Genomic DNA, 24,633 nt, shown 5'->3' with positions numbered 1-24,633 from the left:
CCAGATTCCCAGCTCATGTTAATGTGCATAGCTCCATTGAAGCCAGCAGAGTTGTATCAGTTTACATCCATGGAGGATCTGGCCCAGGGACTGTGTTGTGCTTTTTGCTAAGAGCAGAAATGGCTGGAAAACTCAGCAAAGACTGGTCTGCTTCCATTTCAAGTTGTGATGTACAGGCCCCGGGGACAGCATTCCTGGAACTGCTGCCACTGCCCGAGTTCAGCATGGAGGGAACGTTTCTGACATCCATGGTGCTACATTTAAGCATCTCAGTAGCCCCTGCAACCCGCCTCCTCACTGTTTAACCACAAGCAAAACTGAGAAGGTTGGAGTGAATTTGCTGCGGTCTGACGGAGGAAGTGTCCGAGCTTGCCCAGCAGCTGGTGATTACCTCTCGTGAGAGTACGAGGGTCAGGCATTGTTGGAGCCACCCTGAGCTGTGTGCATGGCTGGCAGGCCGAATGTCCAAATGGACAGCAGCTCCTGTGCGTGCGCTCCCCCTCCCCCTTCTGGGGAAGACCTTGCAGGAGACAGCTCCCCAGTCTTGCAGGGCTGCCGATTGCGTTGTGCCCATTCCGTGGGGGCCTTTCTGAATGGGAGGCAGCAAAACATGCTCTCCATGCAGTGCTGTCTGTGTCCATAGATACATCCGTCATGCAGGTAATGAATGCGAGGGGATGAGCAGGGGACTAGAGAATGAAGGGGATTTGCAGGAGGTGAAAGTTGGCCTCCTGGGTGGATGGCGGGAGGAGACATGAAGCGAGGTGCGACAGTGGAAAGGGGACACCCGTCTGGGACATGCAGCCTGCCTTCAAGAGGCCGAGTGAATAGCTGGGTTCCTGATATCAGCCTGAACAGAAGGATGCTCCATCCCAGCTCTGACCAGCGGTGGCTCAGGACAGGCTCGTAACTGCCGGAGAGCTCACCTTCCACCCGGGTGACAGACAACGAGAGCACGCACGGCACACACCAGTCCCAGGACTGAGACCCAGCCTTGGGTGCAGGACATGAACCTTTCTCACTGCTCGAGTGGATGGGGGCTGGAAGTTCAGGCTGCTGAGTGAAGAGAGGTGGCCCCAGAGGTCCCATATAGGGAAACAGGGGCCTAGAATGCAAGGGATGGAGGGGGTGGGGAAGGATGAAAACCCTCTGCTCATCCCCCCAACCCTTTCATGGCTGTCATCTCCTTTTGCCTGCTAATGGCTGAGTAGCAGGTTGGAGGGGGAGCACATGCACAGGAGCTGAAATTTGGAGCTGCTCATTGCTACAGCACATTGGGGACATGGGGAGCAATCTTCCATCCCTGCTAGGCTCCTCCCGAGGTGTTCCTTTGCTGTCTGGGGGGTGGGGGGTAGGAAATTCCAGGCCACTGAAGTCACGGGGAGTTTTGCTCCTGTCTTCAATGGGGCCAGGATCTCACTTTTTGCACGTGACGTAGCAGTGACACCATCGGGGAGGAGAAAATAATATATGTTCCCTGCAATACCTCATCCTCTCTAACAAGCAGCCTTCCCCTACCCCCTCACTGGCCTTCCGGAGCTGATATGAAAAGGGGAGACAAATGAGCTAATTTCCCCCTGTGAACAAACGCCAAGCGACAGCTCCTCTCAGGAATGACAAGGCTGCCTCAGTTACCTGCAGTGATTGGGGCTCATTCAGTTTCCAGTCTATAATTGTGTGTGTGTGTCGGGGGGGGGGGGTAGGAGAGAGAAAAGGGGGAAAAAGCAAAATAATGAAGAAGGAGAAAAGCCAACAAACTCTCCCTGCACAGCGATAATGAAAACATCCCTCTCTATAAACGTAAGAGTCCATTTGTATTGCTCAGCTTCCTGGCTTTTCTTATTTATATGGAAATATGGAGTGAACATGTGTTAGTGTGGAGATATATAGCTGTAGTCTAATATTAAATACATTTCAATTTAGCGAGCACTGAAAGAGGTGAAGTTATTCGCCAGGAAAACAATGTCAGGAGCTTTTTCTGTGGCTACCCCAATTACAGCGGCAGATTTGTGAGCCAGGTGGAGGCGTCCGCTGGAGAAGGAGTGACAGTGAGGCGCCCGAAGATTTGAATACAGGGATACTTTGCTGCTGTCCACCATCACTTGTGCAAGGGTTGGTCTTGTGATGAAAGCACTAGTGACCAGGCTTCAAGGCAAGGCTGTGGCTCAGACTCCCCTAATGGCAAGGTCAGGATATGTCTACACTGCAACCAGAGACTGCGGCAGGTAAAGACATACCAGGGCCGGCACAACCCAATAGGCACCCTAGGCGGTCACCTAGGGCGCTAACATTTGGAGGGGGCAGCCGGACCTTCTGCCGCCTCTGTCGGGGGCGGCATTTCGGGGACAGGACTTTCCGCTGCCTCTGTCGGGGCGGGACCTTCCGCCACCTAGGGCAGCAAAAAAGCTGGTGGCACTCCTGAGACATACCTGAGTTAGCACTGATCTAGATTGGTGAAGCTGCAGCTGGACAGGTAAGCAGAACCACTCAAGTACCTCCCCAGGGTCCCGAGTGGGTTTGTACAGCCCGTGCTGCAGCGGCTCCACTGTCACTGTTGTTCAAGTTAGCTAGATCAAAGCTAGCACAGGTTTGTCTACAGGTGCTGCAGTCACACCTCTGATTGCAGTGTAGACATCCCCTTAATCTCTATCTGCCTTGGATCCCCTCTGTAGATCAGGAGTAATAAACCTCTCTTTGTCCCCAATGTCTATTCACTATGTAAACTGTTTGGGGGCAGGGACTGTCTCTTACTATGTGTCTGTCAGTGTCTGGCCCAATGAGGGCCTAATTCTGGCTGGCATGTCTTACTGATACAGTAATACACATGAAATAATAATACCAGTGCCAGCTGGCATTGTCTCCATCTAGAGAGTGTCCTCTCCTCTCACTGCACTGTCACTTTAACTGCTCTCCTGGTCACCCTCCTTTCACATTCCCTGCCACGACGACGGAGTACAGCTGCTTTCCATGTTGGTATTATTTATCCATTCTTTACTGAATGCCTCTTTAAAGGCTTGGTATCTGCCCCCAAAGGTTTTAGTCTCAGTGGATAATATACTCTCTTAACTCAATGGAAGTTTTATCCAGGTGTTCAAATGAAGATCCGGGGAAAGTGGTGATACTCTTCAAAGCTCCACCTGTAACTCATGCTTCACCCATTCATGACACCCAAATGTGATGCCATACACAGCAAGTAGAACAGATCTTGATAATATAATTTTCTCTTCTTAGCTGTGTGCTTTGATCAACACTGAAATAGTTAAGTGTTGACTGACGTAGCATCATTAATTTTCAGAATAAAAACATCCTATTGAGATAAACAGGGTTACCTCACACCTCTTTGAGCTATTGATTCAGGCTGCTTGCATACTCAGGTAGATATCACGCTATAGTTACACTGGGTTACATTTGAACGTAGGAATTTCCTGACAGAATCAGACCAGCCTCCATCTAATCCAGGATCCTGTCTCTGACAATGGACTAATAGTAAATGCTTTAACTGGAAGGGCAAAGAACCTTGTCTTTGCATTCATTAGGACAAGAGACTTCTTTTAAGAATGAAAGATTATATTGGGGACCACAACATACAGCCACTGGAGAAAGTACTGGCTCATGGAGCCGTTGCAAACTGACCCAGTGTGACAACCTGGGTTTTGCCATTGACTTCAGTGGCAGCACAGCTTGGCACATAACAGCCCAAATATCCCAGTACAAATATAAAGGGCGAGGTCCTTTAACTGCATAGGTTCCTCCTTCCAGGTGTGGAGCACTGCTGGCTCCCGAGGGAGCAGAATATAGCGCTTGGCTGAATGAAGGCCCATGCTAAAGATGATGCCAGTTTGTTGTTCTCTGGAAATTTAGGATGGGATTTTCAACAACACTCAGTGTGAGTCTAGCTCAGCTCCCGGCAACTCCTATGAGGTTTTTAACCTCTGAGCTCAATGGGAGCAGAATCAGGCCAGGCTTTGGAAAGTCCTGCCCTTTGTGTCTGTGATGAGTTATTCCCAGAAAGGTTCCAAGGGGCCAGGCATAGTATTTCCCCAGTGATGTATCTGCACAGGGGCAAGACAGCAGGTGCATTGTGCCCAGTGTACCTGGAGGACAAGGCAGTGACAGCAGCAGAGCCATCAATCGTCACACAAAAGGGAGCAAGAATGATCCAATGAAGCTATCTGCTTCCATTGGTTGTACTGGAGGGCAGGGCAGTGGTGTTGGATGGATAGATAGATCGCATGGACAGACAGAAAGAGAGAGAATATTTCACTTACTCAACACTTCTCATAGCCAGCTTGAGTCTGCTTCATTTGGCCGATTGCAAGGGAACAGACTACTTGCCAATGCATTTCAGTGACTCTCAGCAATAGCTGATGTGAAAAGTCAATTTAAATAGCAGGCCTGCAAGCTGATTTGCAGGAGTTTACAGGTGTGAATCAATGTTGCTAGTATGCAGGCCCTGCCGCGCAGCTCTTTGTTCAATTTATGCTGCCTTCCTGCTTTATTGTGCCTGCTAAACAGATCTTTTCTCAGTCTTTTCTCAGCATAGTTCTGTATAAATATTGATGGCAAATCTCAAAAGGCTTAGGTGGTATAAGCCCTCCCTCTGCACCCCTCCCTTAAGTTTGGATGCTTCTATCCAAAGCTGATGCAGTATCGTCTAGTGGCTAAAAGAGGGGATTTCTATTGCTAACTCTGTCACTTACAGTTACTTCCCTTCTCTGTGTCTCAGTTTCCCCTTCTGTTACATGGGGTAATGAAGTTCACTGTGCCCTTTGAGATCGTCAGAGGAAAGGCACTCAATTGAGGCGTTTGCAGTGTCCCCTCTGTATGACTTTTGTCCCACCCGAAGGCTGTGGTCGAAGATCTCTTTCAGCAAGGCTGGGGCATGGGTGGTCAGTCTGCATGAGACAGAAGTGGGGGGAAGCAAACAAAGAGCATGGTGATATGGTGTATATCAGCCCCCTGATGAGAGTGCCCATTCACCACTGGTCCCTGGAGTTGGCAGTTTGAGTCTTTGTAGGTTCCAGTTGCCTGTGGATAACCTAATTAGGAGTGGTGAGCAGGACTGCCTGTTCCCATCTGAGTCTAGTCTGGAGGTTATGTCCTCTAGTGCAGCCCTCGCTACAGTAATACATTCCTTTGTCCCCTCCAGTTCAGGCTAGTGTGATGCACCCTGAATTAGGCTACACTTGACTTCCATCTGGAGACTCAGGCTGGTGCAGCATGCGGCCGGTGGCTATCATCTGGCACCAATGCTCCATGACCTGCCTGGATTTTTGAGTGGAGCTTTAGGTGTTGGGGTTTGACCTCCAAAACCCTAAATGGTCCAGGACACACCTGCTTGAATGACCCATCCTCTCCCCGTTCCATCCAGCCTTAGCTGTGATCAGCAAGAGGCAGCATTCAAACAGGAGCCCTCTTGGTTTATGAGAGAAAGAGCTGCAGGCAGGGCTCTCAGCACTGGAACTGAATCCCATCCTCCTGTCCATCCAGGCCACCCCAAAGGGCTGACTCCTCGAGGGGACACTGTAAAGCTCACCTGTTGGGATGGGCGCTGGAGGATGGCTGAGATCCAAGAGGGGAGGGTTTTTTTATGTCATATCCTCACTGCCAGGTGCTTTTATTGTTGCTGGGGGTAGGGAGAGAGAATGGGAATGGCCCTGGGTTTGCTATGGCTATTTATGGGCTGTGGCTTTAATGTATTATCTGTCAGGATGGCCACAGCCTTTGGCTAGGTGACTTTTTTTGGTCTTTCCAATCTGTTCAAGTCAAAATCAATACAGAAAATAAACAAAGAAGTGCCAGTGTTAGAGGGAAAGCACAAAGTAATATCGGGTAGCGAGAAACTTCAAGAAAAGCAGAGATGGAGAAAAAAGGGGAATGGTGGGTGAGGGCTCAGCTTCCGCTGTAAGATGGCAGGTCCCTCTGAAGCATTGGGTCTCCATGAGAGGAAGGATGGCTCAGTGGTTAGGGCATCAGCCAAGGACTTGGAAGACCTGGGTTCAAGTTCATGCTCCACCCCAGGTTTTCCTTGTGACCTTGAGCAAGTCACTGTCTCTGTGTGCCTCAGTTCCCCATCTGTAAAATGGGGTTAATGACACTGACCCACCTCCCAGGCGAGTGGAGAGGATAACCACATTAAAGATTGAAAGTGGTTCAATGCTATGGCAATGAAGCCTGCGAAGTTACTGAAGATAAAAGCAAAAGCAGGTAGCAGAGCAGTGTTAGGACTATAGTATGACTGAAGTAGGAGCAGAAAAGTCCTTTATCTGTGGATCAGCCAGGAAGCATCTGCCCCAGCACAGCCTTGCTCTTGGTACCTGTCCCTGCCTGGAGCACTGTCCCAGACAGCTGAAGGCCTGGCTTTGGAGCAGATCTGGGAGCCTGCAGAGCTTGCAGCAGCTGCAGACAGCCCCTCACCACAGTCTGCTGTGACGGGAATGATTGTGTAAAGGAGAGGATTCAGGTGCCTGTTGTTAATATCTCCAGCACCGCAGAGGCCTGTGCTGTCATGGGCCCAGCAAGCAGCGCATCTCTGCAGCTGACAGCAGGCGAGAGACCAGCAATCGGGTGGGTAATGGGAGTTCTCATGGTGGAGATTAAAGAGTGAGGCCCCTGTTGTCTCTGTGTCAAGCCTGCTACAATCCGGGGTGTTCTCCATTTCCCTTTAAACACAGCACTTTGCTGGGGCTGCGACAGCACGCGTCACTCAGGCAGGATGGATGTCTCTGACTGCCTGTCAAACCAATGTTCAGTCACAGATGCTGTTTTGGGAGGGCTGTCACACCTGGCTCCATGGCTTTCCTTGTGGTGATTTCGCCAGTCAGCATCAGGGTGAGGTGTCAAACTCTGCCCCCCACACCTCTGTAGCTATCCCCATCCACTTGGGATGGCATCTCCCACACACTCAGGGGACGGCATCCCCCCATCTCTACCCTCCCCCCACAAACTCAGGGGATGACATCCCCATCTCTATTCCCTCCCCACAAACTTGGGGACAACCTCCCTCCATCTCTATTCCCCACCCCCACACACACACTTGGTGGACAGCATCCCCCTACATCTCTATATCTCTTTCCCCCTGCACACACTTGGGAGATGGTGTCTCTCCACCATCATGATATGGGCTAGATGTCCCAGTATCAGTGTGGTGGTGGGTTGAAGTTGGTCCTGGTGCGTAAACTTGGGCACGCTTCTCCTTTCCAAAGACTTGAGGGAGCTGCTAGGAGACAGGAGTTGGAAAGGAGCTACACATCCGATACCAAAGGGGATCGAATGGGAAAGCACTCGGGCATATCAGCCTGGTATGCCAGAGGCCTGAACCCTGGCAGGATCTCTGTGGAGGCATGCCAAGCTTTCTGTGTTGAAGAGCCAAGTTACTGGCTCTGAGCTGGCTGTGCCTGAGATGGGAGTCAGCAGGGAGGGAACGGCCAGCTGGTGGAACTGGAGCAGCTTGCTGACAGAACATAGCAGTTGAAGAGCCTGCAAAGCATTCTCCCTCCATGCTGACCTGCCTCGTCCCTCAGCCAGAGTTACTGCAGCCAGCCACAAAATTAATGGGCAGGGCCTGAAGGAGACAAAGGGACTGTATATCTTAGCTGTGGTGACAGGTCACTGACAGTTCCCAAACCATGAGTCTGACTCGTATATTTCTGGGTAAAGCTAGTATATAAGAAATTGGGAGCACTGGTTTGAGTGAGGCAGAGTTCAGGCCCATGCCATACGGGCCACCCACAGAACTCTGCTCATGTCCCTCACTCCTGAGCTGCATTTTCCAACTCTGGGCTTCCCCTCACGCCCCACAGCTCTGCTGCTGCCGCTCACTTGTGATCTACTCACCCTGTGTTATTCCTGGGCTATTTGTATTCGCTGTTGTTATGCCCTTCCCCCCGAGCACTCTTCCCCTCATTAGTAAATCCTACATTTGGGGAGTAAATATAGGATGGCAGTGCCCTTTAAGAAAAAAAAACCCAGATAATATTTTGGACTGGAATTAATGCAGTTGGCATTTTCAGCAGACATAAGTAATGTCGCGGCATCTCGGAACAAATTCCCTCCTCGTACTGGAGCATTCAGCTGTTACAGGACAGCTAGACTGGAATATGACTTATGTCTGTAAGAGAGTCAACAACTAATCCGCCATGTTATGCGCTCTGGAGAAGTATTGTGTAGCCATGTTTGAAATGTCACAAGATGTTTTAGTCCCTTTGAACTGTGCGGGGAAGATAAGAGGTGTAAGTGCCACTCGGCACCCAACTCCGTCTCAGCGGTGGCTCAGCTTGGCCTCAGCTCTGAGCAGCCAGCGTCGACAAAATGGATGTTCATGTAGCTACTTGTCAACAAGGCTTCTTCCAGCCAGACTCCACAGGCTGCCTTGTCCAAATGGCCGCAGCCCCACCCACTCCGCATTTATCTGGGGAGGGTTCACAGGCCAAAAAGAAAATATGCCCCAGCCTTGTAACCTCACGTGAGGGAGTAACGAAAATCACAGCAGAGCCAGGCCTCTCCCTCTGCCCCTCACTGGAGTTAGCAATGGCTCAGTAATGAAGCAACACAGGATTTAGGGCCTGATTTTCAAAGGTGCTGATCCTCCACAGCTCTCATCGGTTCTGCCACTGAGTCAGTGGGGATCCTGCTAACATATGCTGATTCGCACTCTGACAGCAAAACCAGACTAAAGCCTGGTTTCCCTGGGCTACTTCGGGGATAGGGCAATCCAAGGATAGGGCTCAGTAGCCAAGGGTCCTCTGGCTCCTCGGGGTATGCGGCAGATGGTGGTTCCTCCTCTGGGGCCAGCTCGGTCCCTGATCTAGAGGCCAACAGCAAGGCAGAGGCATCTGACTCCTTCCCTGGCTCTGGCCGAGTTGAGCTGTAGGCCTCTTATACTTCCTGCTCTGCCTCTCTGCTTCTGGCACAAGGGTTGGGCCCGGCCTGGTTCCACCCTCCCAAGGGGGCAGAGAGTGGTCCCTCCCCCTCAAGCTCCAAGGGAGGCCACTCTGCCTCACTACAGTCCTCTTTAGCAGTCAGGTCTCTGAATTTGACTCAATGGCATCCTGCACCAGATAGTTCCATAGGTTTTTGAAAAACAACCCTCAGTGGCTACAGTTACCACTGTGGAGCCCACTGCTGCATCCATTGTCACTGTGGCATGGCGTGGGGACAGAACGTGTCCTGCAATGCAGTGCAGTGTGAGCGCTTGATTGATGAACCGAGAAAGCCGATGGCAATCTTGAACAGTGCACAAGCCTCACTCTGCCACCCTCTTCCACTTCTTGACCCACTAAGAGACCATGACCTGCTGTTGGAGACATAACAGGAACTGAAGAACCTACCAATGTTATGTGGGAGGCATGAGTGTGATGATACCTCTGCCTGTCTGATTGTGATCAGTCTGAGTACCTAACAGCAGGCCAGAAAACCTAAGAGTGACTTGATGGCTGGGGGAATAAGAGGGGAAGAGGAGTGGCTTAGTCACTGAGCCTGAGGAGAAGTGAGCAGACAGCACTTTCCCTTCCTCTGTGACAATTGTGGGAATCCTCCCCTGTCCCCTTCCTGGCACCCCAAAACTGACCACAACTTTGGGTTCAAATGCAAATTTCAGATCAAATGCTTGTGGCCTTTGGCAGCACGGGGAGATCTGCAAGGAAGAAGGAGCAAGGAATCTATTAGACAAAAGTCCATAATGTAATTAGGAAATGTCAACTTCCCTATTACTATCTCCCTTCGCTCACAGGCTCCTGCTTCATGCATTCTCCCTTGGTCCCTGACCATGGTGCTGAAAGCTGATCAGCCAATGCTTGGTAGCCTCAGCGCAGAGCGAGGAGACTGGCCCTGCAATGGGTGGGCAGTGCAGGGGTAAGGCACTCTGAGAATTCAGTCAGTTTCTTGGTACCAGTGGCTCAAAGGACAAGCAATTAGAAAAGTCAAGCCTGGGATTTTCAAGGATGCTGAAGGGAGTTACACGCCCAGATAATACGAATTTTCCAGTGGGATTTGGACTCTTTTAGGCTCTTTTGAAAGCCCATCTTAAACCCATATGTAATCTTGAAAGAACTGCCCTGTATGAACTCAGGTTACACAGAACATAAGACTGTCTGACCTCCGAATCCCTGTTCCTCCGCTCTTCTACAACAGGAATGATTGCAGTAGGACATGATGCAACTGGGAGTGGAGGAACAGAGAGATACTCATGCTGCTCAGTTAATCAATCACCTCTGGCTTTGGCAAACCACCCAGTCTCCTCATCAGTGTGCTGTAGGCATTTCCATCTGAGCCTTCTCAGCTGCTCTGCTTCTGCACGGTCTCAGCCATGCTGCCCTTACCTTGCTGTTCTGTTTCTAGATGTTACATAAATTTCCCCACCTTTTTCAGGGCAGTCCAAGGAAGACAAGGGGCTGCCACCTCTCTGCTATGTCTGTGCTGCTATGGTACACAGAGAGTGAAATTGTCCCTTGTGCAGAGACACAGCAGTGTCCTACCTAACCCCCATTTCAGAGGTTTAAATGGGGCATGAGTAGGCCTTAGTGGGACATCTGCATAGGGGTGCATGTCACAGAGGTCATTTTAGCACCAGCACATTTCCTCCACAAGATTGTTCTCTTTGATATATAATCCAGTGCTCTGGCCAGTCTAAATTTCAACAACACTGTTGAGATGCCAACACTTTACTAGGGAAACTATTGTATGTTTCAATACACATGGCACTTAGGACATGGTTGCTTTTTTCCCAGTGCCATCCACTTACTTAAGTATACCCCCCCTTGAAGCACCGTAAACAATGCCCCTCCTTCCATTGCAGTGACTAGCATGTCTCATGAGATACAGTAAAATGTGATTGATTGCAATCATTATTTAATAGCACTGCTATGAAAAACGCTGTTGATTCAGTGATTGCCTTTAAAGACTGTCTGCCACTTGGGGGAACTGTCAAAAAACTGTCAGACTTTTGCAAACTCCAATTAATCCATTGCATAGTTCTATGTGTGTTTTCTTTGCCATTGTTGTTGATTATCAAGGCTAGTTAGGAGCTTTCTCCTTTGTATTTAGCAGTGCTGTTTGAATAGTAACAACCCCCCAAATCCTGATCAACTAACATTTGCATTGAGTTAGGTTTGGATTCCTATTAGCTGTTATTCATGAAGATTCAGTAACTACTGATGAATTTTCACCATTCACAGTGATTTTCACCATTGTCGAAAATGTCTGCAAACCCCGATGCTTTCACACATTTCAGCAGAACTAATTTTTTTCCCAAAAATGTGTAACAGGAAGTGCAGTTTATTTGTAATTCCTTGATTAGTATTTGATTGTTTAAAACATTGCATCCTTCTAGATAGAAAAACAGAAGAAATACCATGTGACTAAGATGACCAATCACTGCACAAATGGCCATGATTGATTATTCACAGTGAATTGTTCACTCATCAGTGGGCTGAGGATGGCCATCCAAACTGTATTCAATGAGAGTGAATTTAATTCCCTCCACTGCAGAGGGCCAGCACAAAGTCTATATAAAAGGCTCATTTTGCACCTATTCTAGTGGTGCATAGACCTTGAGCTGGCTCTTCTCCCTGGGATGAATTTCATCCCAACTGCAAAAGGATCTAGTTCCATAAGGAACATTCTTGTATTGACATGTATGACCTGCTCTAATCATTAGGCTGTTCCTCCTGCTTCTTTCAGGCTATGATGCTACAGTTCAGTGTGATGGTGGGAAAGAAAATGCAGGAAAATTGCAGGTTATCTTTTGGGGAAATTTGTACACCACCATTGGCTAAACTGTGAGCTGTGGTGTGCACCCATGTGGGGGAGCTTGTAAGGTTCTCCCGTACTGTGTGCTCTGCCAGTATCATGGGTCACATAGTGTAGGAGTGAGAAGCGCAAGGGTCAGGAGGGAGGAAGCAAAACATTGACTCCCTCCCTTACCAGGCACCAGGAAAGATCTCATGCAGCTCACTTCCCCCCTTGGAACAAAGAGGAAACCAGGCACCAAACTGCGACACAATAGTGTCTGAAACAATTCATTCCCTGCTCTGACTCTGGGGTTGCACAATTCTATGCTGCCCTTTACACAGGACTTGTGGGTGACTCCACAATGAATCCCTGTGTTAGGTAAATAAAGCAAGTCCTCACTCACCTCTCCAGCACCCGAGTTCGTGCGGAGTTGGTATGGGGCACACAATTCTGTCAGAGACCAGACACCAATGCGTTGATCAACGGGCTCACACTATCCTTAGCTCTAAAAGCTTTAGATTAAGTGTGGCGCCTTTATTAGGGGTGAGCCTCAGTATTTATACACAGAAGTAAACAAAGTGATTAACAAAAGATAATGGTCATGCATAATCAATTAAGATTTTACAGGAAAAGCAAGTTAACAAGTAAATGCATAGAGATAAAGGCTAATGGCTACTTGAGAAAGGGGGTGTCATGAGTAGTTTGCAGGTCAGTGTTTTGTTCAAAAGGGTTCAGGAAGGATTATGCAGAGACAGCCAGTCTGGGTGTGTTTTGGCTCCCCAAAGTTCACCAAAAGTTTAGACCCAACAAGAGGAAACCAGGCACCAAACTGCAACACAATAGTGTCTGAGGCAATTCATTCCCTGCTCTGATTCTGGGGTTGCACAATTCTATGCTGCCCTTTACACAGGACTTGTGGGTGACTCCACAATGAATCCCTGTATAAAGAGATGCAAAGCATTTGCCTGAGAGTGTCTCTTTGGGTGTGTCTATAGTGCAGCAGGGAGGGTGCTTCCCAGATGTGCTAGCTCTGCTTGTGCAAGTATGCTAAATATAGCAGCGTGGCCATGTCAGCATGGGCAGCAGCCCTTGCTAGCTACCCATGTACTGTCTAGCCCAACCCCCTGGGTCCATGTAATTGGGCAACTAACCTGAGCCACCAGTTCTGCTGCCATGGCTGCACTGCTATTTTTAGCACACTAGCTCGAGTCTATCTCTGAGCGGGGAAGCAGGCCCCTAGCTGCAGTGCTGACGTACCCTTTGAGTTACATTCCTGGCTGGTAAACGAGTTCTGCCTGCTCCAGTTGTGCTGCAGAAATCCCTTTTGTGTTACTTGATTTGCTCTTCCTTTGTCAGCCCAGCTGAGCATCAGTTCTGCGGGTGGCCAGAACTGTGCTTCAGGTTTAGAGTAAATTAATCCTGGCTCTTGCATTTTAAGAGAGCGGCTTCAGCACTTTTTTCCCTCTCTTTTTTTTTTTAATGAGACACACTTTCCGAGAGCCATAATAACCATTGCCAAGAAACATCCAATATTTCTCGTTATCCTTCTTAAGCTGCTGGTACAAAACCCAAAGAATCAGAGAACACTCAGCAAGGGGGAGCTTCAAACTTTGCCTGTTAGAGACTCAGGGGAGGGGGATGTGTCCCACCTCAATCCTTCACTTTCTGGCAGGGAAAGTGTTGCATGATAAGACTATCCAGGGAAGGTATTTTTGTTTGTCTATTTTTAACATCCTCTCTCCTCCCCCCCCTTTTTTTTAAAAGGAGCAAATACCCCGTCAGTTTCGGACGTGCAGCCTGGGGAGCTTTGCTATTGAAAGGTGTCTTGAAATCTCTCAAAAAATGTCTGTGAAAGTGGATCATTATAAACAGATTGGGTTAATATATCTGCTAAATCAGCACTCTAGCTCATGGGAGAATGGGTGGTGGCTTAGACACTAGACAGCACTTAGAAGGGATAGGTTCAGCCCTCTACTCTGCCACAAACTTCCTATGTGACCTTGGGCAAATCACTTAATTGCTCTGGTCATCAGGTTCTTGTCCATCTATAGGAAATGATAATCTTTGTTATTTAGAGTGGAAGCAGTTTGGGCTGCCTTTTAGTTAGCACAGTGGGGCTGGGGGCTCTAAGTGCTCCTATAATAACAATAAATACAATAAATGTACTTCTTCCTGCTGGAATTGGTAGCCAGGGGCTGGATTCAGGCTAACAGTGGCATAGAAATGGAAAGCACCCTTGTTCCTCTCCTGGATAAACCACAACCGCCCTACCCATCCAAGCAGATGTAGAAAGTGTGTAGCGAGGTGTCCTACACCACCCTGTCCAAACAGCCTGCTCTGGCCCTGTTCAAAGGGGCCGATCTGGAGCTCACTTTATCCTCCTCACTAAGCAGCTGTTGCCCTCCGGGAAAATTCTGGCAGACTGCAGAGCCCAATGAAATCAAGTGTGTGAGGGGAGAAAGGAGGCTAAAACTTAGCTGCAAGTTGATTTGATTTTCATAGGCGTTCTCATCAAATATTCTACCTGCCAGAGGGTATTATTCTCACTGCCCAGGACCTGGGAACTCATCCAGGTTTTGGCTTATACAATTATAATCCATACACAGAGATGGCATCTGCGAACAGTGGCTGCCTCTGACCCTGCAGTCCTGCCACCCTCTTGCAGTTGGAGAGGTGTGTGTGTGTGTGTGTGTGTGAGAGAGAGAGAGAGAGAGAGAGATATGCAGGGAACTGCCTCTTGCTCACTTGCCCTCTTTAATCCATTGCTCATGCCAATGCCATTCCCAGAAGCACTTTGTAAAGCCAGAGGAGCTTTCCAAACTGATGTTTCAATCCTAGGGGATAAGCCTCTCGACATCTCTCTTGAAGATGCCACTCTGCTGGGAGCTGCGCTTGCAGAAATAGCCAGCCTCACCCCAACACAGGGGAGGGAGACTGGGTCTCAGATGGTGGAAGAGGTGGGTTGGGGAGCAAAACAGCTGCTTTCCTCCCAGGTGGTTTATACAGTCTGTCAGCAGTATGACCCAGTAGCCTAATGGATAAGGTATCAGGCTCTGGAGGTGGGGTTTGTGGGTTCAAGTCCCATCTGGATTGTGCTGTTCACATGTTTGGGGGTTGGACTAGATGACCTCCTGAGGTCCCTTTCAACCCTGATAGTCTATGATTAAGCATGCAGGGTGCTGTACGATAGAAAGGGAGACTCAGCCCCTTGCCCTGAGGAATTTATCATCTAAACCACCTGGATGATTCATCTCAGTCACACAGGAGAGTTACTGTCAGATGGCAAGAGCTTTGGGTGAGCCCTCTAAAGAGCTCAGCTCCAGTATGCACCCAACCTTGCTGAGCACACTGGGAAACCTGGCTACCTATTTTGATGCCTAAATGTAAGTGCAACTCATTGGAAAAGCCAGTCCCATAATGGCTCTGTGCCTCAGTTTCCCATCTGCAAAACAAGTCTAATACTGACCCACCTCAGCGGGATGGGGCAGAGGGAGGAACGAAAAGAAGAAAATCTTTATTGTTCCTGAGGCTTTCAGACTAAGTTGATGGGTTAGGGGCATAGAAAAACCCATCAATAAATGTAATATGCAAATAGTCAGCTCTCCAGACTGGGCAGATATATGTACTATCTAATGGTATTTTCCCTCCCCTCCTGTCCTGTCTGCTTCACTCTGCCGTATCAGGGCTGACTTTTTGTGTAGTTTTCCTTCAAAGTCACCCACCAGGAAGAGCAAAGGGACCAGCTGGGTTTGTTCTTCCTTTGGGAAGGAGGTTGCATTACAGCCATTTCCTTTAATGTACTTAAAAATACCTCTCTCCTCCCCCCCAGCTTCACCTCCTTGTTTCAGGATTTTAAATAGTGATTTGCCTCTGCTGGTGACAGATTCTTTTTGTTTTTGTAGGGGGACAGCTCTGCTGCTCTGCCTAGGCCTTGCAAGCAGCCATTTAGATTTCAAATGAACTGCAGTGCTAACTGAGCCCCTCTAATTAAACAAATACAATCCAGTCATAAAACAGGGTGACAGCCCAGCCCTGAGCGGCAGCCACAGCAGCAGCTGTGAATCATCCAGGCTATCTAGCTATTGCATTTTCAAGCTGTGTTCCCCTCTGAGAAATCCTTCTCAGCTGAGGTTTTACACACACCCCTACCCCGGAGACACATAAAAGTGCAGTGGCTACAATCCATCTTTCTCTCTGCTGGCTGCTATTAGGAGCAACTATCCCTGCTTTTACATCTACATTTTCTGTGGTCTCCCACCTTGAGCTATTCCACTGTGCCCTAAATTCCTGACCTCACCAGTACGGGCACCAAACGGGACTTCTCCCAAATGTTTTATGTGGTAAAGAAAATTAACCTTCCTCACTCCAGCCCATGTCCTCCCTTTTGTGATTTGTGCCCGTGACCTTGGGCCTGTGCAGGAGGAAGCGATCAGGGCTAGTTCCTCTCTGATGTGGAAAGCTGGCTTTTGGAAGCCTGACAGGCCGCTCTTGGTTAAGGCATCACAAAGCACCTGACTGGAATGCCCTTCACCAAAATGCAGACCTATTGTTCAGGCTCACATTTTGCAAAAGCGCCCCTTCATGCTGAGTGCCCAGCTTGAGACATGTAGCAGGGCTTGCTTTTTAGAAGGGTCCAGTATCTGCAGCTGTAACTGAAGTCAGTGGGTGTGGTAGGCACTCAGCAGCTCTGAAAACTGGACCTTGACAGCCTAGAAAGCTCTTCAGAGCTCTGACTCGGCTCCAAACTCCACCTGGGCAAACTCCAGCCCCCACATGGAGCTCTCTGCAAAATCAGGACTCCAGGTGGTAGTCAGGCATTTAATTAACGCTATGCATTTTGTCTCTAGGCAATTCTAGGTGGTTAATAATTCATGGCTTGTGATGAACCCAATACCTCAGCATTGACTAGCCATTGTGAAAATAAACATGCAATACAACTGCATACAGGTGTGTGCATAAGCATGACACGTCACATGAATCCATGTGACACTGAACTTGCAGTTCACAGATTCTAAGGCCAGAAGGCTAGTCTGATTTCTGCAGAGTATGGACCATAAGATTTCCATGAATTAATTCCTGTTTGAACTAGACCAGGGGTAGGCAACCTACGGCATGTGTGCCAAAGGTGGCACACAAGCTGATTTTCAGCGGCACTCACACTGCCCGGGTCCTGGCCACCGGTCCGGGGGGCTCTGCATTTTAATTTAATTTTAAATGAAGCTTCTTAAACATTTTGAAAACCTTATTTACTTTACACACAACAATAGTTTAGTTATATATTATAGACTTATAGAAAGAGACCTTCTAAAAACGTTAAAATGTATTAACGGCGCACACAACCTTAAATTAGAGTGAATAAGTGAAGACTCTGCACACCAATTCTGAAAGGTTGCCGACCCCTGAACTAGACCAAAACCGTCCGATCTTTATTTTAAAATTGTCAGTGAGAGAGAATCCACCACAGCCCTTGGAAATTGTTCCAGTGGTTAATTAGCCTGAGAAAAATCTGTGTCTTATTTTCAATCTGGTGATCTATTTTGCTCCCCCCAAAATATGTATTTTGTGCAATCATGTTTTTGCACATGCACATATTTTGCAGATGCAACGTAGGTTCTGCTGTTTGCAAACGTAGCCATGTGGGTACAGTTTCAGAGCTGCAGGAAGCCTGCGACTTGTCACACCCACTGATTTCAACAGAAGAGGTACAGCTGCATTCTCACATAATTAATGCATTGAATATTTAGGGTGAGGAGGCTGGGTTGAACCCACATGAGATAGGAATTATTTTTCTGAGCTGCTTGCTTTTTCTGGATCTGATTTTTTTTCTTTTTAAATGCTGTCGTAAAATGGTGTGTCAGTGCACCAAATCTCAGTCAAAGGTAGGTGACACGTCTCAGGGGTGAGTCTCAGGGTTCAGCAAGAGCTGTACAATGGCTGCTGAGGGTTATCTTGTAAATCCCCCGTAAGGACTTTTTACAGTGTCATGTACTCACTAGCTAGGCTGTTTTGGAGCAAACATTTTATCAAGTGGCTCTGTCGAGGTTTCATAAAGTGCAGATTACTGTCTACAGCCTGCTGACTGTGATGGCTCTTTCTCAGTTATTATCTGTTGTATCAATATGACTCTCCAAAGAGTGTTGATGTTCAGAAAAATGACTTATAAATGCCCTCTTCTTAGTCCTGATCCTTGTCTTTCAAATCTGTCAGCATAACATGACACATCATCCCAGGAGGAATGGGGGAAGGGCAAAACGATGTCAGCAAATAGAAGATTCTATTATTATGTCCTGAAAAGTTGGTGGCAGGGGAGAAGCGGAGCGTATAAACCGATGAAAGGTCTGGGGACAAACCAAGGTCTAGGGGAGCAACTGCCCCCTTTTCCCATAGCAAATGATGCCCCTGCAACATCCTAGAGTGTATGACATGTCCATCTACTAAATAGCCCCAGTCAGCCTGCTGCTTACTCACTGCTAGAAGAGTTCTCCTTAACCTCAGGTGGTAGAGGCGGGTGATCTTGTGCCTAATGCACGAGTCAGAAGAAAGCATGGGGAAGGTCTTTGCAACATTGGAGCAGCTATGGCAAGTTCCCAGCTTCCCCCAGGGTGGGGTCTAACATCTATATACGTGCCTATCATTTGACTATGAAATTGAGCACATAGATGCAGGCAGGGCTTTGTCCCCCCTTGATGCAGGGCCACCCAGAGGATTCAGGGGGCCTGGGGTCTTTGGCGGCGGGAGGTCTTTGGGGCACTTTGGGGCACTCCGGGGTGGAAGGAACCCCCGCCGCGAGTCTTCAGGGCACTTCGGTAGCGAGTCCTGGAGCAGAAGGACCCCCTGCTGCCAAATTGCCACCAAAAACCCGGAGCGGAAGAAGTTCCAGGGGCCTGGGACCCACAAGAGTTTTCCAGGGCCCCCGATACGAGTGAAGGACCCTGCTCCAGGGGCCTCGAAAAACTCTCATGGGGGCCCCTGCAGGGCCTGGGGCCTGGGGCAAATTGCCCCACTTGTCCCCCCCCTCTGGGCAGCCCTGCTTTGATTAATGGAATTTGCTTGTTGTTTGACATTACCAGCAGTAAAGGCTGCCTTGGTTAGCTATGTCCTTTCCCTACGGTTAAAGAGAGCGAGCTGCTACAGGGCATACCCTGGCCTTTGGCCTGCACGTTGGTCACCCCTCCTGTAGGCAGCTTGACACCATTGCTCTTCCTCACTTGGACAGGCTCTGCAGGGCTGGCAGCGCCGACATGCTATTGTCAGTAATATGAGTGCATGTGTGACATGACAGGCACAAGACATGTGCAGTGGACACCAAGGGGTGATATTTGTAGTAGATGTGGGGGGGAAGAAGTCTGAGCAATGCTGAAGCCCAGACGCCAACCAAAATCCCAGCTCAGACGATCCCCCTCCCCCACAGCCTGGAGCTCTGGGGAATGTTCAAAATCTAGATCCTAGGTTTGCATCTCAAAGGGACAAGATGTGCATAACTTAAATATCCATCCGTGATGCCCAGTGTATTTCTGAGGTGCCCAGCATCCTCTGTTAGCCTCCTGCTGCTTCATAAATGAAATGTGTGGTACTTTTTAAAGCCTGCACAGGTGTGGAATAGAGGAGATAAGCCGAACAAGATTAGTTAGGGTTGTTGGGTGTGTTTTTTTTTTTTTTTTGTCTTTTAAACCAATCTGGAGTGAACTGAAGTGAGATGAAATAGGAACTTATTCCTCTTCCACTGACTCCATAACAGGGACTGCAGGTCACTAAAAAGTGAGAGGACAAGGCTGGAAATAAGGAGCCTTGGCCCCTTGCCTGGTGGATATAGGAAAAAAAAGATCCTATTTGTTCTGCCCCTTTCTACAAGAAGAAGGGAGCACTCTGTGAAGTTATAGGAGGCAGCACAGTTAAAAGGATAAAAGGAAATGCCTAAGAAATCAGTGGAAATCACCAGTGGAACTCACTGCTGCAGGATACTAGTGAGGAAATAACACGGTGATATATTTTTTTAAAGAGCTAGACATTTATATATACATATATATATATATATATAGAGAGAGAGAGAGAGAGAGAGAGAGAGAGAGACACGCTGCAGTCACAAGGGCTGCCAATCCCACCAGCTGAACTCCAGCTGGGGTTAGGAGTTTACAAGCTCTCCTGCGTGCAATCTCTAGGTGTTTACCAAGGGCTGCATGGTGGAATGCTCCATCCATGGTGAGCCAACTGGGCCTGTGTTCTAAGTGGGGTTTTGCCAAGTCAAAATTCCAGACAGCTACATGGAAGAGGCAGATGCATTTCCATATAGAGACTGGCACACCTGAGCAAAGCAGGACCTGAGTTCCAGCCCCCTCCAGCCCTGCCCTCCTCACATCTGCTTGATTATTCTAGGAAGCAGCATCTCTTGCTGGCATGAGCAAAGACAGCCCATTAGATCAAGCTGTGTCCTGCCTTTGCAACATGAATACACGGCATCTAGACTGAGACCACCAAACTCATTGTACTTGTGACCAAATGACATTTGAACCCAGGTTTATATTTATAAAACCCCATAGCCCTTCAGTGCTCACTAGTGAAATAGCAGCAGGGTGGTACAGATCAGGAGACCTGATATCTGCCTGCTAAGGTGCATTCCTAGTGTTGTAACCCAGGGCTGCAATAGCCAGGGATGCTGTGGACCAGGACTGAGGTACACTGGCAGGGCTGTGGGTGGAGAGCCTCGGAATGGAAGAGCTGGGGTTGGGGGGATGCAGTCATGACTGGCAGAGCCGTGGGTCCCAGACTAGGAATAGCAAGGGGTTGCTGTGGGACAGGATTGAGATGCATGGGCAGGGATGTATAGGGAAGCTTTCACGTCATCATCTCACCCGCTCCCTGGCCCGGGCGAGTGCTGATAATCCATCACTTTCATGGTCGCTGACCTGCTCCTTCCCATCTTGACAAAACAAATGACTGTGTCCCCCTGAGCGCCAAGCCCTGCTCTAGCCTCTCTCTTGCTCTTTGTGTGACTGCAGTGATGGGCGCGCTGGAGTCCAGAGGGGTGCTGCGGAAGATGAGCGACATGCTGGAGATGATGGTGAAGAGGATGGACGTACTAGCCAGGCTGGAGAATAGCACTGACTTCCGGAGAGGGGAGGAGGCACGTTTTCCTCCGGACAGGTCAGTGGCATCGGGAATGGAGCCGGCTGGGATCAGGGAACCCCTTCCTCCAAACCCACCTGGCTCCGTTTACAAGATAGGAGCTCATTGATCCCACACTGAAAGGTCTGATCCCAGCGAGATGCTGGTGCCCTCCAATGCCATTGCTGTCCATGAGAGCTGGGCATGCTCAGTACTTCGCAGGATCCAGACAATGAATGCTTAGGGGGTCCTGCTGCTACTAGCTGGGCTGCTGTTCTTCTGTGGAGGCTCAGCACATCCCCAGTAAAAGCGTGTTTCCCGCCTGAGTTTCTCAAACTGGAATCATTTCTCAGGTGCAGAGCTACTGCTGCCAGAATATAGCTACGCAAACCAGACATTATCACTACCTGGTGCTGGATGAATGTAGCCTCCTGATTCAATGGGTGCGCTAACCTAACTTGCCGAAGGGGCACTGACCTCCGTATCAGCACCCTCTTCCATGTCTCTGCAGCCCTAATCCCAGCCTGGTGTGGAGGGAGGTTCCCGGAGGGTTCTGGACTGCAAAGCACTCCCCCACTCAGGGCAATTTCTGGTTACAGCCGGGTGTGTGGCCTTGCAGCACCACTCAAGTTTGGCCCAGCCATTCCCCTGTCATGACAGAGGGGCAGCCAGGGCAAACCTGAGTGGTGCAGTGAGCTCACGTGCCAGTTTGCAAAGCCTGGAGCGGGAAGCCAGGCCCAGCCCTGTGGGACAGGAGCTGCCGCAGTGGGGTGAATGCAGGGTGGGCTCAATTTCTAAACCCCTTCTTCTAGGGCCTCCCCGCTGCACTGGGCCAGGAGAAGCGTATGTGCGCCTGGTTTTGCACCCTTGGTTTCATGCTTTTTGTGGGTGCCATTGAATCCACACGAAAGCTGCCCCTTCATGGTGTCAGGAACAATAGGCAGGGCTGCGGTGAGCAGCAGTGGCAGAGCCCATGTGGTCTGGGGTTCTGTGAAACTGTTAGAAATGTGTGTGTGTGTGTCTGTCTGTCAGTTTGGGATTCCACTAAACTGTTGTGAATGTTGTGAAAACATTTCTCCCCTCCCTCCCTTCATTTAAACTAGAGCTGAACCCAAAACAGACTCCCTGTCTGTGATACTTATATGGCTTTCATTACTGTAGTATCAGAGAGCATTTAATGCCTTCATCCTCAAAACACTCCTATTAAGTAGGGAAATAGGAAGGATGGCACAGATTTAGAGAGCTAGTTTAGGACTTGAGAGACCTGTGTTCAATTCTGTGCTCTGCCACAGACTTTCTGTGTGAACTTGGGCACATCACTTAGCCTCTCTGTGCCTGAGTTCCCCACCTGTACCATGGGGATAATAGCATGACTGTGTCTCACAGGGGTGCTGTGAGGATAAATCCATTAAAGGTGGTATATAAATTACCTACTGTTATCACCCTCTTACAACAGAGATGCAAAGAGGCTAAGGCCTTGGCTACACTGGGGCTTTACAGCGCTGCAACTTTCTCGCTCAGGGATGTGAAAAAAACACTCCCCTGAGCGCAGCAAGTTACAGCGCTGTAAAGCGCCAGTGTAAACAGTGCCCCAGCGCTGTAAGCTAATCTCCTTGGGGAGGTGGAGTGCCTGCAGTGCTGGGAGAGCTCTCTCCCTGGAGCCATGACCACACTCGCACTTCAAAGCGCTCCCGCAGCAGCGCTTTGGAGTTTCGAGTGTAGCCAAGCCCTAAGTGACTTGGCCACAGTCACACAGGAAGTCTGTGGCAGAGCACAGAATTGACCACAGGTCTCCAAAGTCCTAAACTAGCACCCTGTCCACTGGGCCATTCTTCCCCCTCCTAGAGAGGAACCTCTCTGGATCCCAGCTTTATGAATTAGGTGCCCCCCCCTCTAATTTAAACTAACATTTTAAAAGAAAGAATGTAACATTCTTAAATAGGTCACCCTTGATATTAAACTTTCATTTAAGAAGGATTAATAGATATTACAAGCAACCTCCAGACGCGAGTAGCATGTGTTACAGAACATTATAAGCACGTTGATAGAAGATATTATAAATAGATATAAACCAGGATTATAAGCCACCTGTCAACCAGCTGGACTCTGGAACAACGTCTAGTTGTTGAATAGTCATTTCTTAAAACCTCTATTGGTTATTTACTAACCCTTTCAAAAGTGGGAGCTCTCCAGGGCAGAGACTGCCTCTTATGATGTGTTTGTACAGCACCTAGCACAGCAGGGTTCTGATCTTCACTGGGCCTTTAGGCATTTGCGGTAATATGAATAATCATGACCATGTGCCCGCAGAGAGGCTGCTGAGCCCTGGAAAGGGGAGAGGTAGGGATAAGAAGGAGAGAAAGAAAGAGAGGAGACAGGAAATCAGAAAACATTTGAATCCCTGCCTGTAATACAGCTCCTCATAGGCCGTCTTAGCAAGCTAAGCCTCTGATTATCACCAGCTACATGGAGTTTAAATCCATGGAGCCCACTCGCCCTCCCTCACCATTATCTTATTTTTCCCACCTACAGTGGAAACCCGGAGCTATCTCTCCTCTCTCTTTCCTGGCCTTTCCCCTCCCAGGGAGATATGCACACTGAGCTCACAACACAATGGTTAAAAGCTTATTGAGCCTACAAAGGGTAAGGAGGCCCATAAGATCCTGGTGCTTGGCTCCATTCCAGTTCCTGAGTCCAGCCCTGCTCTTAAATAAGACTGAGGCCGTGTTCCCACTTAATATAGCTGCTGACTTCTTTGAACTTAAGCTTTGATTAAGTTAGCAGCAAGTAACTGAGTGGCAGAGTATTATGAAGATTGCAGGTTTGCTCAGATTTTTTCCTCCCTCTTTCTTCTCTGCTTTGCCTGGATGCTATTGCCTCTGGGATAAAAGTCTCTCTGGCTTTTCCTCTCTCTCCCTCCCTGCCGCCTTCTGGGTTTCAAGGAAGAGAGGCAGGAAGTAACCCTTTGAGAAATGACAGTAATCAGCCATGACCAATGGAGCTCATCAAATCCCAATGACACACTGATACCTTTCATTTCTTTTCATTACAATCCCACTAGCTTAAATGTTACTAAAAACAGATCTATCTGGATCTACAGATATAGATAGATAGATGAGCATGTATAGGGATATTGATAGAGAAAGAGGGAAAACATACACACATTTACATCATGTCTATATAATACATTTCTATCACCACACTTCTATATAACACATTTATTTCTGCCACCCTGGGATCAACCACTGGACTATTAAATAAACCCTGGCACTATGGAATCAATTGCATTTTTTTTTTGCACCTTTGACCAGTTCTTCAAAACTGCCTAATAAGCTCTCCCCTCCAGGAATACACCTATAATCCAAATGAGAAAATTAGTCATATTGGCAGCAGTATTACAGTAATTTCCAAGAGGTCTCGACCAAGACTGAAAAGTAGTTGTTTTAGCACTATACAAACCCATAGTTACAAATAGTCCCTGCCCTGAAGAAATTACAATCTAAATAGGCATTAGAGATACTGGATTATTATCACTCTTTTACAGAGAGTTGAAGGACTCAAGGCCACACAGGGAGTCTGTGGTAGTCAGAAATTGAACTCAGATCACCTGAGTCCCTGCCCAGAGCCTTGTCCACAAGACCATCCTTCTGTAGTTTCAGCCTCTGTCCTCCCCCAAAGGAGGATCAAATAAAATGTAGAGACTGACATTTATTCTAGTCTGAGGTCCACGGCTGGTACCATTCACCCTTGGAACAGGCATGGATTTTAAATGAAATATACGCACACTGCCAGTACTAGCAC

The 24,633-nt window shown here is 48.5% G+C and overlaps 1 protein-coding gene across 3 annotated transcripts in view; it reads left to right on the top strand.

Annotated features, from left to right (window-relative positions):
* Positions 1-24,633, top strand: part of MGAT5B (alpha-1,6-mannosylglycoprotein 6-beta-N-acetylglucosaminyltransferase B) — a 171,783-nt gene that overhangs the window by 36,332 nt on the left and 110,818 nt on the right. For all 3 annotated transcript variants that reach the window (XR_003996677.1, XM_030534903.1, XM_030534902.1), the window contains exon 3: positions 20,727-20,871. Coding sequence is in view for 2 of the 3 variants with exons in the window: in XM_030534903.1 (XP_030390763.1) it covers positions 20,727-20,871 (145 nt within the window). In the remaining variant the exon portion in view is untranslated. The remainder of the gene's footprint in view (positions 1-20,726; positions 20,872-24,633) is intronic.

The sequence above is a fragment of the Gopherus evgoodei genome, chromosome 15 (assembly GCF_007399415.2).
Source record: "Gopherus evgoodei ecotype Sinaloan lineage chromosome 15, rGopEvg1_v1.p, whole genome shotgun sequence".
NCBI lineage: Eukaryota > Metazoa > Chordata > Testudines > Testudinidae > Gopherus > Gopherus evgoodei.
Note: the sequence above shows the minus strand (reverse complement) of the source record. Positions and strands in the feature narration are given on the sequence as shown.